The sequence below is a fragment of the Scaptodrosophila lebanonensis genome, unplaced genomic scaffold (genome assembly GCF_003285725.1).
Source record: "Scaptodrosophila lebanonensis strain 11010-0011.00,11010-0021.00 unplaced genomic scaffold, SlebRS2 tig00000053-arrow-pilon, whole genome shotgun sequence".
NCBI lineage: Eukaryota > Metazoa > Arthropoda > Insecta > Diptera > Drosophilidae > Scaptodrosophila > Scaptodrosophila lebanonensis.
In genome coordinates this window covers 2447368-2462698 of record NW_022060548.1, presented here as the reverse complement: position 1 = coordinate 2462698, position 15331 = coordinate 2447368, and the positions used below count along the sequence as shown (strand labels likewise).

Genomic DNA, 15331 nt, shown 5'->3' with positions numbered 1-15331 from the left:
GTTTATGGTTAAGTTTCGTATGTTCGGAACAATGATAGTTCTAGGCAATGAAATGAAGGATCCGAGGGTATTTAAAAATTGATGTCATTGGATTCGAGAATTTATGCGAGAGTGAAAGAGAGAGAGAGAGAGAGTTTATCCAATTACCAAAGAGTATGTCGAATTCGAGAGATCTGCTTTAGCTTGAACAGCAGATAAGAAGTTGGAGTATAAAGTATTGCGAAGTTCTTATCTGTTTGTTTGTGAACAAGTATATGGGAGAATAAAAGAGAAGATGAAAGTATTACTTATGATTCTGATTCTTATGAGGCGCAAAGGCGGATTTTAAGCCATTTGTACAAAAATATGAGTGATAAGAATGAGTTTTAAAAAAATGTCGCCATTAGTTAAAATTTATAGAAAGTTGCTGCACTTTTACAAAAAAAATTATAATAATAAATGGACATTAAAGTCAAAAATATTAAAACACCGACGATTATGCAGGAAAATAAATGTGTAAGAGTTAAGGGCGGCGTTTGTTTTATTTATAATACTTGGAGCATTATTTAATTAACAAATTAAAGGCTTGATTTGGCGTATAGATTTGCAAGGGATTGGCCGCATAAATGGTGAGTGGCAGATTCCAGACCATTGTCTCGACAGGAAGCTCGGCAGGTGCTTTCAATTCACCCTCCACCGGATTGGGGACACCAAAGCCCATCATCGTGCTGGTGACAAACTCGAAGTGTAGACGCCATTTAACATCCACCAAGTCGGTGCGGAATGTGGGCGTCACATGCAACGGAATGGGCACCACAACCTGCGTCTGCAGAGTGGCGTAACAGACTTGATGAGCTGTGGCTATCGTCGTTAGCTTGCCCGTCGGTTCCGGCACCTCTCGATCTCGCACACTGCCCGACGTGGCCGATTTATGCATATTGTCGACGGCAATGCCGCTCGCCACACTGGCCAGATCGAAGGAGTTCAAGGAGCTGGCCTCGTCGCTCACCGAAGAGGACTGCGACTGGGGTACTGTGCTCTGTGGACGTATGGGCAGCTCCTGTTGTTGCAGCTTCACAGAGAACTGCACGCAACGCACTTGGCAGTTGGAGAAGTCCAGACTGCCCACAATATCCTCGCCGAGCTTGTAGGCGGGCTTGAAGAGGCAGAAGCGGCCGACAAAGCCATGCTTATTCGAGATGCGATAAAACTTGGGCGCCCTGCGCGCCGTCACATTCTATGCCAAGTAGAAAAGTTAGTATTTGTAGCAGTTGTAGTTTGCCAAAAGACTCACCTTCAGATGATGCCATGATATCTCCAATTCGCTCAATTCCCGTTTCTCCAGAAAGGGATTGGTGGGCGCCAACTCCTCGTTGGTTTCCGCCGTGCACGGGAGCTCGTCGGGACGCGCTATTATCGATATGGGCAGCACTCTAATCGGCACCGTCAGTGTCTGCACCTTCGACTTGACGCGCTGCGTCGCAATTGTGATTTTATAGAAGTAGCGTATGTCGTGACCCCGGTATGTGGGCGGTCCATCGCGTGGCACAAACTCGTTGAAGAAATCTGAAAGGCAACGGCCATTAAGGTTTGTTTTCGCAAATTTACAAACAACTCACACATCTTTGTCTCGCCCGGCTGCAGCTTGAGGTCGCAGAACAGAATCTTCGGCTTGGTGGCCACAATTACTTCGCCCGGGGCTTGGGTAACCGCATCCAGGGCTGTGCGTCCAATGAGCTCCGCTAGCTCGGCGCTTTTATCCGCGCCCGGCGTGCTGTAGCTCGTCTTTCGATAGCAATGCAGTTGAGCCGACGCCCAGGCCAGATTCTCCAGGCTGCAAGGGATAAAAGGGAGGTGTTTTCTATTAGGAAATTCAATCTAATATGGCAGCAGAGTCGCTTAGCATTCACAACAAGTTCGTCATTTCCCATCACGAAACTTCTTTTGAGAGCTTAGAAGGAGATGGAGAGGTAATTTGTTTGGAATCTATCATATAGTATTTTATATTGATGATATATTCTATTTGTAACCCCAGAGGTGTGAAGAGTATTCAGAGAAGTTACTTTAGCGGTTCTTTTATTTTATTTTGATTTTTATTTGAACTAAATCATAGTTATATTAAAAATTTCGACACAAAATTGCAAAAAATATATTTTAAATACCTTAACTGTTCAAAATTAAAAATGCATTTCTTTTTTAATGTATAATTACTTGTCAATATTCAATAAATTTAAGTCCAACAATGTGAAAACTGCTTTTTTCAAATTCACTGCAAAACCTGTTGTTCTTTACCACTGTGCGGTGCCCGTACTATTTGTTTACCTTGCAGTGTTGGCATTGCGTTGCGTGTTTTTCTCTTCCTCCCCAAACACTTTGTGTGTGAATTCAATTAGGCACTCAACGCGTTCTCCTGTGGCGTAAATTGCGGAATCGGCGCGCACTAGTTTTGCTTTTATTTCAATCATTTATTTATTTATTTTGCCAACCATGTCTGCAATACAATCAGCGAGAAACTCAACTGGAAGGTGGCCAGACACTTGAATTGTAATGCAGTTAAAACAGCTGTGTGGTTATATGGTCACACCAAATGGTATATTCACCTTACGCACCGTTGCTGAACAATATTCACCACTCTGCAAACAAGTACGACAAGCAGCGATACTGGCTAGAGATGAGCGATACCGTTGGTCAGTTTGCGTTTATTTTTCCAGAGGGAAACGTCGTGTGCGCGCGTCGCTCGAGTCGTAAGGCCTGTTTGGCAGTGAAAATTGTTTGTTTTCCAAGAAAATTGCAACATCGCAACAAGTGCAGTGTTGTGCATATGCGTGTGCATTAATTATACGCAAATAACAGTGCTTGTGCAAACGTAACGGCTCGTAAAACAACGACAAAAATACCAGTTTGCAATACAGTTTACTTCATTTCTTCGTTCGTTTTTTTTTTGCATTCCGTTGCTCACAAACGTCGACGGCGACGACGACGGCGTTGCGCTGCCAACGTTGACTGCGCCGACGCAGCGTCAGCAGCCAAAACCGTGCGCGAAATGTTTTACAATAACAACCAGCAACTACAACGTCAATAATTATTTAATTACCACTTTAATTAAATTAACGCGTTACACATTGCGCTGAGAGCGTAAAAGGCTTTTCAAAAGGTAGTAGCTACCTCATCTACTGCTTTTTTCAAGGTGTAGTGTGCAGAAAACAAGTGTCAAGTGGAACGATTATTTCTTCTCTGTGGATTATTGTTTTTGTTTTTGGATATAAAAATCGAGTGGCGCACCTAAAACGTGCAGAAAAGGTAAATTGCTTATGCCAAAAAGCATCAGTTGCTGAATAAAAATAATATTACAGAACTGTCTATCCGTGTGCAAAAATTAATTTGAAAAAGTTAAATATTAAATTAAATTAAATGAATTACTGAATCTGGTACAAAGTCTGTCGTGCATGGCACTAGCATTCGAGTCGCTTATTGTAATGTTAACGGTTTAATTAAATTCTCTGCTTGCGTCACTGTTTGCTCTCCCACGCTCGCCGACGACCGTTTACCGTTTCTTTTTAATTGTTTCAAATTAATGCAGCGATGTTCAGAAAAAATTTAACATTAATTTAAGGCACCCCTCCTGCATGCCTGCCAATAGGGCAACTACGACAACGATAACAACAACAAGCAACAATTGGTATGTCCGGCTTAAATAGCAAAAACAACAAGGAGAAACATTCCACTGGCAATGGCATTCTTATTTCTTTCCTGTTGTTGTTGCTTTTCTAGAATGTCGCTGTCGCGTCCACAAAGACTGCGACGCCACCCGCTCCGCTTTACTTCTTTTTTCATTTCACGCTCGCTCGCTCGCTTACGCGTCCCCAACGTAAGAAACAAAAACAACAAATACGTTACGTTAATTCGTTTGAAGCGGGATGTGGTTTTGCGCTTCAAAATCTTCTACAACAATAAGAAAAACCAAAATAAAAGAAGGGTGCGTCGACCATTTCATTGTTTGTTGTTGTTGTTGCTGTTGCTTGTGTCGTCTTCTTTTCTGTTTTGTACTTTTTATTTTGTTGCTCACCTTCATGTGTTATCACATCGTACATTTTGTCTGTTCTTTCGTCTTCTCAAAGGTAGTATGTATGTACATATATTTGTTCGTATGTATGCCTGCGTACAAGCCCCAGTTGAGAGCCAAATGCACGCACACATGCGCACAAACAGTTATGGGCTTGAGCGTTTGTGTGTGTGTGAGCGCGAGAGTTGAGTCAAAAAACCTGTAACTCCAAATAGCTCCACTATTCACACACACACACACATACATTCACATACACTCTCAAAAGGCAAAGCGCCAAAGCAGCATCAGTAGCGGCAACAGCAACAGCACGCCGGCGTCAACTGAGCCGTCATGCGAGGCACAGTGACGCATACTCTTCACTGAAAAGTGTAAGGGTGTGTAACGTTTATTGTGGAAGGTTTCTCGCCTCTCCTTCCGTCTGAACACAAAACCTAGCTTGAATAGCTTTGTTTTTATTTATGGAAATTTTAAAATGATAACTTATCATATTTAAACCGCAAATATTTGGTGATAGCTGCGCGCCCTTTAAAATGTTGTTTTTTCGAATTCTGGAACTTGATTTCAATATAATATCGGGTCCGACGAGACTGCTTGGGACCCTCCCAATCTAGTAATGCCAATCAGCAAAGAATTTTTTCGTTCATATGCATGATTAATATATTGTTAAGTATCCTATAGAAGTCTAGCGTGAAAAGCACCCAATTCCAGCCCATTGTTGCTCTAAATACTGCGTATTAATGAACATTCTTACATACATATTTATTCTTGAATCCATTATCTTTAGGAATTATTTATAGAAGATAAAATATCTGTATTACTAACCGTCGCAATAATCTTCTGTAAATATGTAGCTATTAAATGCTTTAAAATTCTTTTGCGTCTTTTTATAAGTGTATATAGAACGGAAAAAGTGGAAATGAACAGCAGATTTCTTTGAAATAGTAGGCGCTTTGACATTATCCGTTTATTTGCAAACAACTTACGTATTATGAGTAAATAGAGAAAACGACAAACTTACAACTTTTGACAACTTAAATAGCTTTCTTTAATAAACAACATTTCATTCTAAAACTATTAATCATGCACCTTAGCTATCTATAAATGTTCAAATTGAGTTTGTCTTTTTGAAATCGCAAAATTTCACCAAGCTATGCTGCGAAAAATCCTTTTGCCTATTTTGGAACCCACTGTGCGCTGTTTTCGTATGCACGACTGGAAGATCGGAATTTTTAGTGTGCGCGACGTTGCTGTTTTTGTAGTTGTTGCCGCTACTGCTCTCTTACAACAGGTTTTAGTAGCAGCTTATAAATAAAATGTAGTAGCAGCTCTAGCTTGTGTTCTCACTACTTTACTGTAGTTGTGCCATTTTCTACTACTTTTTCGTCTTGCTACCTTTTGCTCTGAGGCGGGTGTCAGTTACTTTTTTTGCATGCCGCTTTATTTGTACATACATATGTATGTATGTACATACATACATACATGTATTAGTTGTGGCTTGTTGGCAAGTTTCGGTCATTGTACTGCCTGTCTTTGCTACCACCAAAGCAACAATAACAACAGCTTGATACTTTAGTGTTTGTTGTTTTTGCGGTTTCTATGCAGAAATATATAAATATATGAGTACATACATATAGACTTTATGTTTGTTGAACCTTCATTTATTTATTTATTTTTTATGCCAATTGCCCGTTTATTTTTATGCTGCCGCTTTTTGGCGCTTTTTCTCCATTGCATGTGCCTTGTATTTTTTTTTTACTTTTTGTTTTTGTTTTTGCACACCTTTTTATGCGATTTTGCTTACTGCACATTTGTTGTTGTTGCTGTTGTTGGCTTTGCATGTAATTGGTTAATTTTTCAAGCCTGCAACTGAACTTTGTACTGTTGGTGGATTTTGATAGCTTTAGACTGAATGAGTCATTTGTGGCTTTGTTTTTATTGCAGTTGGCTTTATATTTCAATACTCTTTGCTTTAGCTTTGGTGTTGCTATTTTTTGAATTTGGGTCTGGGCTGGCGAAATGTGCTTAGTTGGCTTTTTTTATAGCCAGGTTAATTTCAGGCGAAAGGCGGCTTAGTGCGAAAGATGAGGTAACATTTTCTGAAATAGTGTGGAATGGAAAGTTGAATTAACATTTTAAAAGAGACATAAACAGCAAAAAACATGGATCGTATTCTTTTATTTACACAAAGGACTGCATAAGCGACGTAAATATATTTACAATATCAAAGTATAAATGAAGTGCAGTAAAGCTCCTATTTGTTATTTTGTTAAACCTGCAAAAATACCTAAGAAATGTAATAAGAAACCCAGATATTTTGCTTAAATGCATAGCATAATTGGTTTTCTCATAACTTTAAGATAATATGAGCCCACCCTTGCAAGACAAGATATACACCTAACCTGTCAAACCATCTCTTTCCACAGTTGGTAATACAAAACTTTTCTTTTGTCACTTCAATGTTGGCTATCTACACAGAACCCAAAAGATAAAGTCATATTTGTGGCTGGGGCGAGGAGGGGAACTTGTGTTTATTTCCCCAATTGTGAGTTCCGAAAAGAAAAACATTCGACAATGCGATTGCATTCAATCAGGGAGAGGGTCTGCGCAAAAAGTGCCGCCCGATAAGGAAACACTCTTACACTAATTGTCTAGACAAATAAATGCTGGAAGTAAAATGTTACGTGGACGGCATAAGTAAACTCTATAAATAAATATATGCATATGTCAAAAAAAAAGTAAATAAGACCAACCCGAAAACCAAAACAAACAGACGACTATGGCGACAAGTGCGACAAAAATGCAGGGCAGTCACATATAGCGGTTCGATTTATGTAGGACAGAGGGTGAAACTGGCACACACACACACACCCTTGGAAAGAGCTGCAGGTGTAAGCTAATCTAATTATGCCATAGCCATAGAGTGAAATCAAACAGTTGCCTACCACCCAAATATTTGCTCATTGATAAAAGTACACAACATTAAAAGAAAAAAAGCAATGGAATGTTATCTTCGTTGCCACGAAGATTGTATGCCCTTGTTTACAAGTTCTGTTGAAATCTCTGGGCGACATTTTAAATCAACTAATGGGAATTGTTTTTGTAAACGGAACGATCCCATGATAGCGGAGGCATGTCAGTTAATACCGATATTTATGAATGATTGTTGAATAAGAAATGTGTCAAGTATTTAGCAATAAAAAAGAAGAGTTATATTGCTCAAAGTTTAGCATAAAAATTGATGATTCTCAATACTTGTACAATTCCTTGCTATTCCAAAAATCGAGTACAATTGATTCTAGGTTTTGTCATTATTTTTATTAATGTTAAAAGCTTAATAACTAAGAAATCTAAGCACTCGGTGATCACAGATCCTCCAAAGTTTATTATGTTACTCATAACATTATCATTACATTCTTGGTCGTTTATAAAATCATTTAAAAATTGTAATGATTTAGATGATGATGTACACAAAGCAATTTTTTTATCATTGCTGGATACAAGTTAAGAGGCGTTTAGGCATAATGTAACGGACGAAGCGTCGATCGATCGTTAAATAATTGCAAATCAAACTTATATTTAAAGCAAAATCTATCGTTACAGCACATATAATTAAAATATTAAAATATACCAACAATTCTCGAATAGAATTAGTTGACTTAAATATATACCCTAAAAACAAAATTGAACCGATTTTCTGTGTATCAATAGAAATATTTGGGTTATTGTTACACAAATATAGATACCTTATATTTGCTGCAAAGTTAACGAAGCATATTTTCGACTAATCGTCCCCATATCTAGACTGACGCCTATACCCTAGTATCAGCTTTTCCTTTCAGTTTTTTCTGTCTTTAACTTGCTTGGGTAAAAAGTAGAGAGGAATACAATAATACAACAATGCAATAAAATTGTTAAACAAAGATAGATAAGCCATGAATGTGCCTTTTATAGGTTTTAGTGATAGGCGGCGTCATTGGTTCTAAAACAATATTATGAATGTTGTGTAGCAATATTTATGGTTCAATTGATAACTGGTTTTTTATATAGAAATTACTTAACTGGCGACAGTTTTGTTGAATAAGTAGAACCTATGCTTAAGATTGATTGTGTAGTCTCAATCAAGAATAAATTGATAAGAGCAAAGGTGCCAAAAGAATTTGTAATAAATAAGTGACTTTATGAAAAGCTGATGAATACAAGGGCCTAAAGCAGCTCAATAATTAGATCATTACAACAATGCGAATTTAATTGTAATTCTACAATGCAAGATTTTAAGAATATTCATAAAGAAGAGGTTCTAATCACTTAATAAAATAGAAGAACTATGAACGTGGTTTAATGTGGAATCTTGTTGATTTGTTAAGTTCCTTTTAAAAACATAAAAATTCATTGTTGACTTTCCTTTGCAACAAAAATAATGCAAATTATAAATTAATAATTAACAATGAATAACTTTTTTCTTCTTATCATTTATTTAGTTTTTTGTGACTTGTTGTTATTCTCTTAACTTTCAAAGCAAATTAACAAACGCCGAATACGATTTCTGCCCAGCTGCAACATAATGCCATGTGTGTGGAGCGATAAACAGCCCGCACTTGCATCCTACCGCCTCCCTTCTCTGGCCCACTTAAAAGCCCCCAACGCAAATCTTGCCACATTTGTGCTCATTTTGCAATTCTTTGCCTCGGTAATCGGAGTCTTTTCCTTTTATTGTTGTTGCTGTTGTAGTTCGCGGAGCGCTTGAAGCGCAGCCATCATGCAAATTGTTTATTTTGGAGGCATGCTGCTTGGCTGGCCTTTTGTTTACTTTTGCTTTCAGTCGCATATTCGACTTTTTGTTTAGCACAAATTATAGTTTATTATGCTTTCGGAAATCTGAGCACTTTTTGTTGTTGTTTGCTGGCAGCAGCTCGACTGCCAATCTATTCATACAATGCATATATATATACACATATATATTATATATGAAATCATAAAAAATGAAGCATAAATTAACAAAAAGCCACTAAAATAAAGTCATAAAATAAACAAATGTTCACACATTTTACAAAAGCGTACTATATATGCAAAAAGTTTGTCAACAAAGCAGATTATTACTACAGAAAAATTCCGCAGAAAAATGTAAAAAAAACTATAGTAAATTAAGTTCAGCTGGGAGTGCCCAGCCAAGACAGACTCAGATACTGTATTGTGCATATACTTGTAAGCATTTGGTTGTATATGTATTGCCAGCTCCATGTTATCAAATGATTCAAGTCATGAAAAAATAAATTATAAAATGTTTATTCAATTAAAAAGAAATATGGGAACTATGAACTCCCCAAGTGATTCTATGTGACTAGTTTCGAATGATTGGCTCTCCAGACTCAAAAGATATCGATGTTCATACAGTCGGATATATGTTTAAGCAGATGAACTGACGAACAGACAGCCATGGCTATATCAACTTTACGCCTCGTGCTAAACAATAGCATTTATAATTGCTAGCAGTAGCCCGACACACCTATACTATTTTAACACTTTCGTATACTCGTCTACCCTGTAGATACAGTTGATTAACATTTGAAAACTTAAAATCAAATGCACGACCATGAGTTTGTAACACAAAGACTTTGTTTGTTGATAATTTGTCTTAAAAATAACAAACTTTAAAGTTGTTTTCTTTCGATTTAATAGACAAGTAAGACCGATAAACGAGCGAGTGAAAAATTGAAGATAGCAAGAGGGTTGCAAGGCTTTTGTTGGCTTTGCCTTTCAAAGATTTGCGCTGATGTATTGTGGTCAGTGCCACGCCCAACGCCCGCCTCTAACTCAGCACAGCACACACACACACACACATCGACATTTCTATACGAATACATGCATGCATAGATGTATCAGAGAGCTGAAGTAAACCCGTTTGACCATGCAAATCGAATGCGCCAAACTTGTTTTGCTGACCGTGATTTCATTGCCCGTGAGTTTTTAGTTTGCTCGATGCCGATGCCGATGCCTGATCAACAAACTTGACTGTTTGTGCATTGTGTTCTACTTTATTTGCATTTGAGTGCGCATTTGTATGTTCACTATATATTTATAGTATATGTATGTATGTATGTAGGTATGTATATCCTCCAAGTGCGGTTTCATGCATCTTAAAGTGTGTGAGAAAGTTGTTGGCTGACTGACTGGCAAACACGGGCGGTCACGGGCGTCACGGGTTTCGCAATTGCTGGACGCCCTCATGCAATTCATAAAACCGGAGCTCTCTGCAAAATGTTCCCAGCGCCTCAATCATCCCGCACATTCCACAGCTCACATTACAGCTAAGTTGGAGAAACAACAACAATAACTGAAGAGCTAGCTGTTGAATCGAGTACAGGGTTTAATGTGCAATGTAGTATGTACAGAGGGGTACTTAATTAAAACATTGTTTGTTTCGCTTTAAAAGTTGTATTGGCCTTTCATTATATCTCTTATGGTTATGGGTATAACATTTTATAGCTTTTGTTTATTGAATTTATCCATTTTAAAACCTCAATTGGTTCCATCTTCAATCCATTTATAGAGTAGCAGAATTTTTAACTTATTTGAAGCAATCACGATTCAAAAACTCACAATGAGGACTTTATCACGACATCTTTAGGCAATAATTTGACTGAATCATCAAAGAGTTGGAAGTATTTTTAGCTGTAAATGCCAAAGAGTTGGTTCACAGTCTATTCTGGCCCATCCGTTCGCACCTCTCCTAATGGCAAACTATTCAAACTTCCGCTAAGCATTGACATTTCCCACCCATATAAGTGTATGCATGTATGTATGCCAAAAAAACGAAAATAAACTGAACATTGGCCTCTTCTTTTTCAGGTAGAGGGGGGCTACAATATGAATAAAAGCAAGTCAAGTATCTCATCAAAATAATAATGGAATATAATCAGAAATTCCAGAAAACATTTTGGTTACAACTGGCGCGCCAAAGCAGGCAGCAGCCAGCCAGTCAGTCATTCACTTATTCATCGGGGCATTCACCAAAGTGCGTCGACTTTTGGTCTTTGTGCGCTACCCTCTCGTTCAAGTAACGCGGCTTACTCATGTCTAGTTGTTGCTGTTATTGCTGTTGTTGTCTGTTGACTGATTGACACGCTCCTCGCATTCGCATTGATGATGATATTGACAAAAAAAAATAAATGAAGACAAAAGTACGATGGCAACCACGGGCTGGGCCAACGGATCAGGCTCGTCGTCCCTTGTCTCGAAACAGTTCGATTTGGCTCGGCGTGGTTCGTTTCCTCTGGTGCTGGTAACGTTCTGCTTGAGCGTCTTTAATGACTGTACTTTTTGATGTTGAATGAAGTTGCCCTAAAATTGTCAATTGGTATAATTCATAAAAACGAAAAATAGTTTTTCCTGTGAGTTGCACAACCACACAACCACCACCGCTAGCACCGCTCCTAACACCGCACGCACTCGTAACCACGTTCTGCACCAGTGCACAGAAACCTATGAGAGTAAGCCTAACTCACATGCCTGTGGGCCCTTTATTGGGGTTAGCATCCTTTTCAGTAGAGACCGTTAGAGATGGGTGCGTGAAAATATTAAATAAATTGATATATTTAAATAAAAACTACTATTATACATAATAATGACATTGACATTAAGGAGATTTTACATTGCAATTTAAAAACTAATGCAAAATTAAATTAAAAGTAACTCATTAATTGCCTAACAAATAAAAATAAATGTTTGAAGAAGGACAATTTTTGAAATATTAATTTACCTTTCTCGACTGTGTGTTCACAGATTTGATCAACATCAACACAAATATATTGATAAAAATTAAGGAAAATAAGAATTCTTAAAAATGTTGATTATATTTTTATAAAACCTTTGTTCAGCTTTTATAGACCTTTAATTGTTTTAAGTTTGTAAGTTGATCTTAATATTAATTTAGGTAGAAAAGACTCTATTATATCAGAACATATTCTAACTGAATTAGGTTTGTTAAAAATATTCTTGATCAAAATCATTTGATCATGTCTTATAACTGCTGTATAAACAATTTTCTCTTTCTTTAAACCCAATCACAATATTATTCTTAAAATTTTGAACTGGCAGTTTATTTGAGTTCGTTACTAGCCTGGATACAAGGCCTTGGTCTCGCTAATAAAAAGGCGTATATTGTAAAATCAAGTTACAATCCAGCTGATTATCTATCTCAAGAAGGCATATATCCTTGCAATTAATTTCTCACCTTGATCATATTTTATCATAATTTCTTATTCAAGGCTCACGATCACATTCTAATTCGTCGGCCATCTCTAGTTGTTGTCGTTTGTCGTCTGGCATTATAATTTTGTTTTCATTTAGCTTGTTGCATGCCGCTCGTATCTAACAGATACTCGTGCTGCTGCTGCTGCCTAGGTGTGTGCTGCCTCTACCTACCTGCTTTGCATGATCTTGATTTTGTTGTAGGTACATTGCTCGTACCTTTTTATTTCACTTTTTTTTTCTCGTCCGTTCGTCTTTTGTTTTTGGTTTGCTGGGAATGTTTGGAAAAGCATTTGTTGCTGCTTTTTTCCTGTTGCCAGGCGAGTTTCCACCCCTAACATATAAACACAACAAATTCCAGAGCACGCTGCCTGACAACAGCACAAAAGCAACAACAACAACTACAACAAGTTCTTGTCTGCGAGCATTTTAAGCTGCATTTGTATCTGTATTTTTGCCTCTCCTCGTTTTTTTTTTTTTTTTTTTTTTTTTTGCTTGTTGCGCAGGCCTAATGAACAGTTACTTTTTGGCTCTTTTGTGTTTTGTCTCTGGCTGCATTCTTGCCAAATTCCTGAGATGATTTTTGGTTTTTCTGTACTATACATATATGTATATATATTTTGCGCAGACGTCTGGTTGTCTGTGCGGCACCCAAATGAATGCATAATGTGTACTTAATGTTGTCCCTTCTTTATGTATGTACGTCGGTGTGTCTGACTTGTGAATGTTTGTCTGAATATGTCCCTCTCTTTATTTTCAAGTGCTGCTCATTGAAACTAATTATTTCGGAATGTCTGTATTTCTGACTGTCTGTTGTTTCGTCTCGCCAGCTCATTACCTTTAGCTGCTTGCTTCCTAGGTCTGCTGCTGTCTCATCGTCTGATCCTAAACCTCAGCCAAATTATATTTAGTTTTGCACTTAGCGGCAATTTTCATCACTGCCCCTGTTTCCAGACTCTTACAGCTGCAAATTTCACGCTTGCTGCCTGGCAACATCTTGTAGTTTCTACATTTTTTTTGGTTGTTATCTGCTGTTTCGAAAAACTGTTTTACAAGCAATTACAAAGATGTTATCCTAAACTGAATTTCGGTGCCAGCAGCTGGCCCAAGAAATACAAATTCATCACAGATGAAAGTTGGGTGAATATCAAGCGTGTTTATATATTTTCTCTCTACAATTTGAATAAAATTATATGCAAGCAATTTGTGTTTTGTTTTTGTACTATATAACCAATGGGGAAAAGGGTTACTAGTTTGGGTTAAAGATTTGCGGTTAAGATAACAACTTTGAATCGATTTGTTAGGAAATATATATATGCAGGATTGTAACGATTTTTTATCGATCGTATTATGCGAATTTTATATTGTTGTAACTTACTGAGCATTTTAAAGTTCAGACGTAAGGCAGAGAGTATCCAGATTATCTGTGTGTTCAGTCTTATTCCGCTTTTTAAATATTTCTATGATTTTCAACATATCTGTGCATTAGACGGCCCGATTACGAAATCCTAATCGTTTGAAATGTAATAAATCATGGGTCAGAGTTGGGCTTGGTTCAGTTTTTAAAAGCATTCCTAATGAAAAACAGTTTCCTATTTAGCAATCGCTCATAACTATAATTGTGTGTAAACCAATTAAAACTAAATCAAAGTCACGCGAAATTTTATATCAATCAAAAGGTCAATTGAAAGTGAAGGGTGAACGGACAGACAGTCAGACAAGCAGACACACAGACAGGCTGCAAATGTCTGTGATTATAAAAGCAAAACAAATGCATAATTTTGTAATGCCCCGAAGAAACCTTGACCTAAGGGCCAATGCATAAGTTCCAGCAGCTGCAAGCAACTGCTTAAGGAAACAACACAAGAAATTAAATGTTAATTGCCGCACAACATAATAAAATTAAGAGAAATCGGAGACGCAATCAAATGTTAAATGTTCAATAAAAGAAATCTCTTAGCGACCATTAAAACAGATAGAAACAAAAACCTAATGCAGTGGGTGCGTTTTTATGAGCATGGCTGGATGGCTACTTGAAGCGGATGGACAAGAAACGGAAAATCGGTAGAAAGAGGGAGAAATGCACACAATATGGGGCGTGTAACATGGGGCGTATACTGATTGCAGCTAATGTCAAGCGATAAGACTGTTCAATGGGGCTGCTGGGAATGTTTGACAGTTGCGCATGCGCAATAAAGCACACGCATAATAAATAAAATGCCAAAGGAATTGCGCATATCGCACTGACAACAACAACAGCATTGAGAAACGCCACAACATTCCAAAGCATCAAATACACATAACCAATTGCCTGTCTTGAGTGTTGGAGCCCCAAGTACCGCCCGCCGTAGAAAATAAAGAAACGAAGAAAAAAAAAACAAACAAACTTTACACACATGTGGTCGTTTAACCGGTTTTGTGTTTTGGCATCTCATATGAGCTGCATCATGTCTGACTGACTGAGTGACATGACGTTGGTCTGTGATTGCGATTTGCCAACAACAGCAACAGGCAGGCAAACAAATTGCTTCAAGCATTTCATTAAAAGCTAGCCATACTCATGTAACTCGGATTATACGCCACAAATTGTACAGAAAATTTGTATATTTAATGCTCGAGTGGTAATAAAGGTTTATAAATTCGTCAGCCTGCCGTAAAAATTAATTAGCACATTATATTGCTACAAGAGTAATTTATAGGCAACTAAAAAAAATGTATACACATTTTTTATCATTGAATCTAAAAAGAAAAAACCCAAAAATGCGTTGATAATATAAATTGCAAATATTTGTTGTTTGTTGAAAGCTACTCTTACAAAGGTTTGTGCAAACCACTTAAAACTGTTTAAATATAATGACGAAAATAATCATGCGATGTGCTTTACTAATTGAGCACCCAAATATCCGCTTCTTAATACTCATTTTTACTCAATAATAATAGGTGGACCTCTTAATTAGATGATTTTTATTTGAATATTTTTGTTTTCTAAAAAGAAAACATACACATTTAAAAGTGTTTTGAGAGTGATTTGAAGTCGTTTAC

General features: G+C 37.4%; 2 protein-coding genes across 4 annotated transcripts in view; one reads left to right on the top strand and one right to left on the bottom strand.

Annotated features, from left to right (window-relative positions):
* Positions 1–502: 502 nt before the first annotated feature.
* On the bottom strand, positions 503–2484 carry LOC115624047 (RAB6A-GEF complex partner protein 2). The gene is made up of 4 exons (XM_030518627.1): positions 2302–2484; positions 1599–1813; positions 1274–1545; positions 503–1216 (listed from the first exon to the last, which is right to left on the bottom strand). Exons 1-4 carry the CDS (start codon positions 2442–2444, stop codon positions 542–544), a joined length of 1305 nt encoding a protein of 434 aa, XP_030374487.1. The 5' UTR covers positions 2445–2484; the 3' UTR covers positions 503–541.
* Positions 2485–2712: 228 nt separating this feature from the next.
* LOC115624368 (afadin) overlaps positions 2713–15331 on the top strand; it is a 73252-nt gene continuing 60633 nt past the window's right edge. For 2 of the 3 annotated variants that reach the window (XM_030519030.1, XM_030519028.1), the window contains exon 1: positions 2714–3279. The gene's annotated coding sequence lies outside the window, so the exon portion shown is untranslated. Of the gene's footprint in view, positions 3280–15331 lie in introns of all 3 variants that reach the window. The other variant, XM_030519029.1, reaches the window with a different exon arrangement.